The sequence below is a fragment of the Sinocyclocheilus grahami genome, unplaced genomic scaffold, assembly GCF_001515645.1.
Source record: "Sinocyclocheilus grahami isolate Dianchi unplaced genomic scaffold, SAMN03320097.WGS_v1.1 scaffold4565.1, whole genome shotgun sequence".
In the NCBI taxonomy this organism is placed as follows: Eukaryota; Metazoa; Chordata; class Actinopteri; order Cypriniformes; family Cyprinidae; genus Sinocyclocheilus; species Sinocyclocheilus grahami.
Window position 1 is genome coordinate 9,972 of NW_015509477.1, and position 1,248 is coordinate 11,219.

Sequence of the window (1,248 nt, forward strand, 5' to 3'; positions counted from 1 at the left end):
TTTGCATCACAGGAATACATTACATTTTAAAATATATTCAAATAGATATTTCAAATTATAATTTTGAATTTTGTTTGCTTTTTAAATTGAAATGTTAAAATTTGACTAGCACTGTGAAAAAAAACATATATTACAAAAAAATACAAAAACGTTAAACTTGCAATTTAAAAGAATGTTTGATTGATAGATAGAATTAACTACTTACAAACAACAACATAATTATATTAATAATAATCGATTATAGCGGTCTCTTTTTATTTATACTAATAGTCACATGATTTTCACAGAATACAAATGTCATGGAGAATAAATTACATTTAGATTATTAGACTATCTTCTTTCATCAACGCTACATTTATGCACTGACCAAATCCAATTCTAAAAGTCAGACCTCCTTCACTATTCAAATGGTTAGCGTCCAATAACTCAGTCTGAACTGTGATGCTAATTCACCTCATTTATACAGAAAACACAGCTGGTACCTTCTTCTCATCTGTGAGATCCAGAGACTCCAGCTTGGTCCCTTGATGGGCGGCGTAAATCTCTAGCAGATTGTCAAAGTTAGTGGTGAGGACCAGAGCGCCGCTTTCCATCAGCTGCAGCACGGAGCGGAGGAGATGCTTCCCAACGTTCTCCATCTTACACTCCAGGTCATCAAACACCTCGTAGAGGCAGTCTTTAAAAAAGGTGGAGCGTACATTTCCTGTCCTCTACAGAGATCAAAAGAAAGAAATTTGAGATGAATAGAAAAACAAATCAACTTCAGGAGTATTCAAATAACTCTTCTGGGAATGCAGTTACTGGAGTCAACCAAAGCAGGCTTTTAGAGGGGAAAATAAGCATTATCTTCTTCAAAGGTCTTGAAATGTTCTCTATGGAACACATCAAGAGAAATTAATAAGCACCTTAATTCATGTATTTCGGCTAATCTTGTAGGCAATGAAATTGGCTTGATTTTTACACATGGTGGTGTTCACCAATGCAAACTTCAACCCCGATAATAGGAACCTCATAAGAAACAGAATACTTCAGTCAAATATTTAGGCTATATTTGTAGGTAATTAGAAACTCTGCATAAAATGTTTGATTCCAGAGTATGTGACAGATTGTGGAGAGAGCGCTGAGAATAGAGGAGTTTTGACAGCAGTGCCCTTGTCCTGGTCAGACTCAATCTCATTACACTGAGCTGAATTCATTCTCTGAGCTTGACAGAGGCACATGGAAAACCAGAGACAGCGAGAGAGAGAG

General features: G+C 36.0%; 1 protein-coding gene across 1 annotated transcript in view; it reads right to left on the reverse strand.

Moving 5' to 3' along the window:
* Window positions 1–1,248, reverse strand: part of LOC107576892 (protein FAM118B-like) — a gene marked incomplete at its 5' end in the record, with an annotated part of 8,284 nt that overhangs the window by 3,217 nt on the left and 3,819 nt on the right. Inside the window, one exon of the mRNA XM_016263014.1 lies at window positions 483–711. Within this exon, the coding sequence (XP_016118500.1) occupies window positions 483–711 (229 nt within the window). The remainder of the gene's footprint in view (window positions 1–482; window positions 712–1,248) is intronic.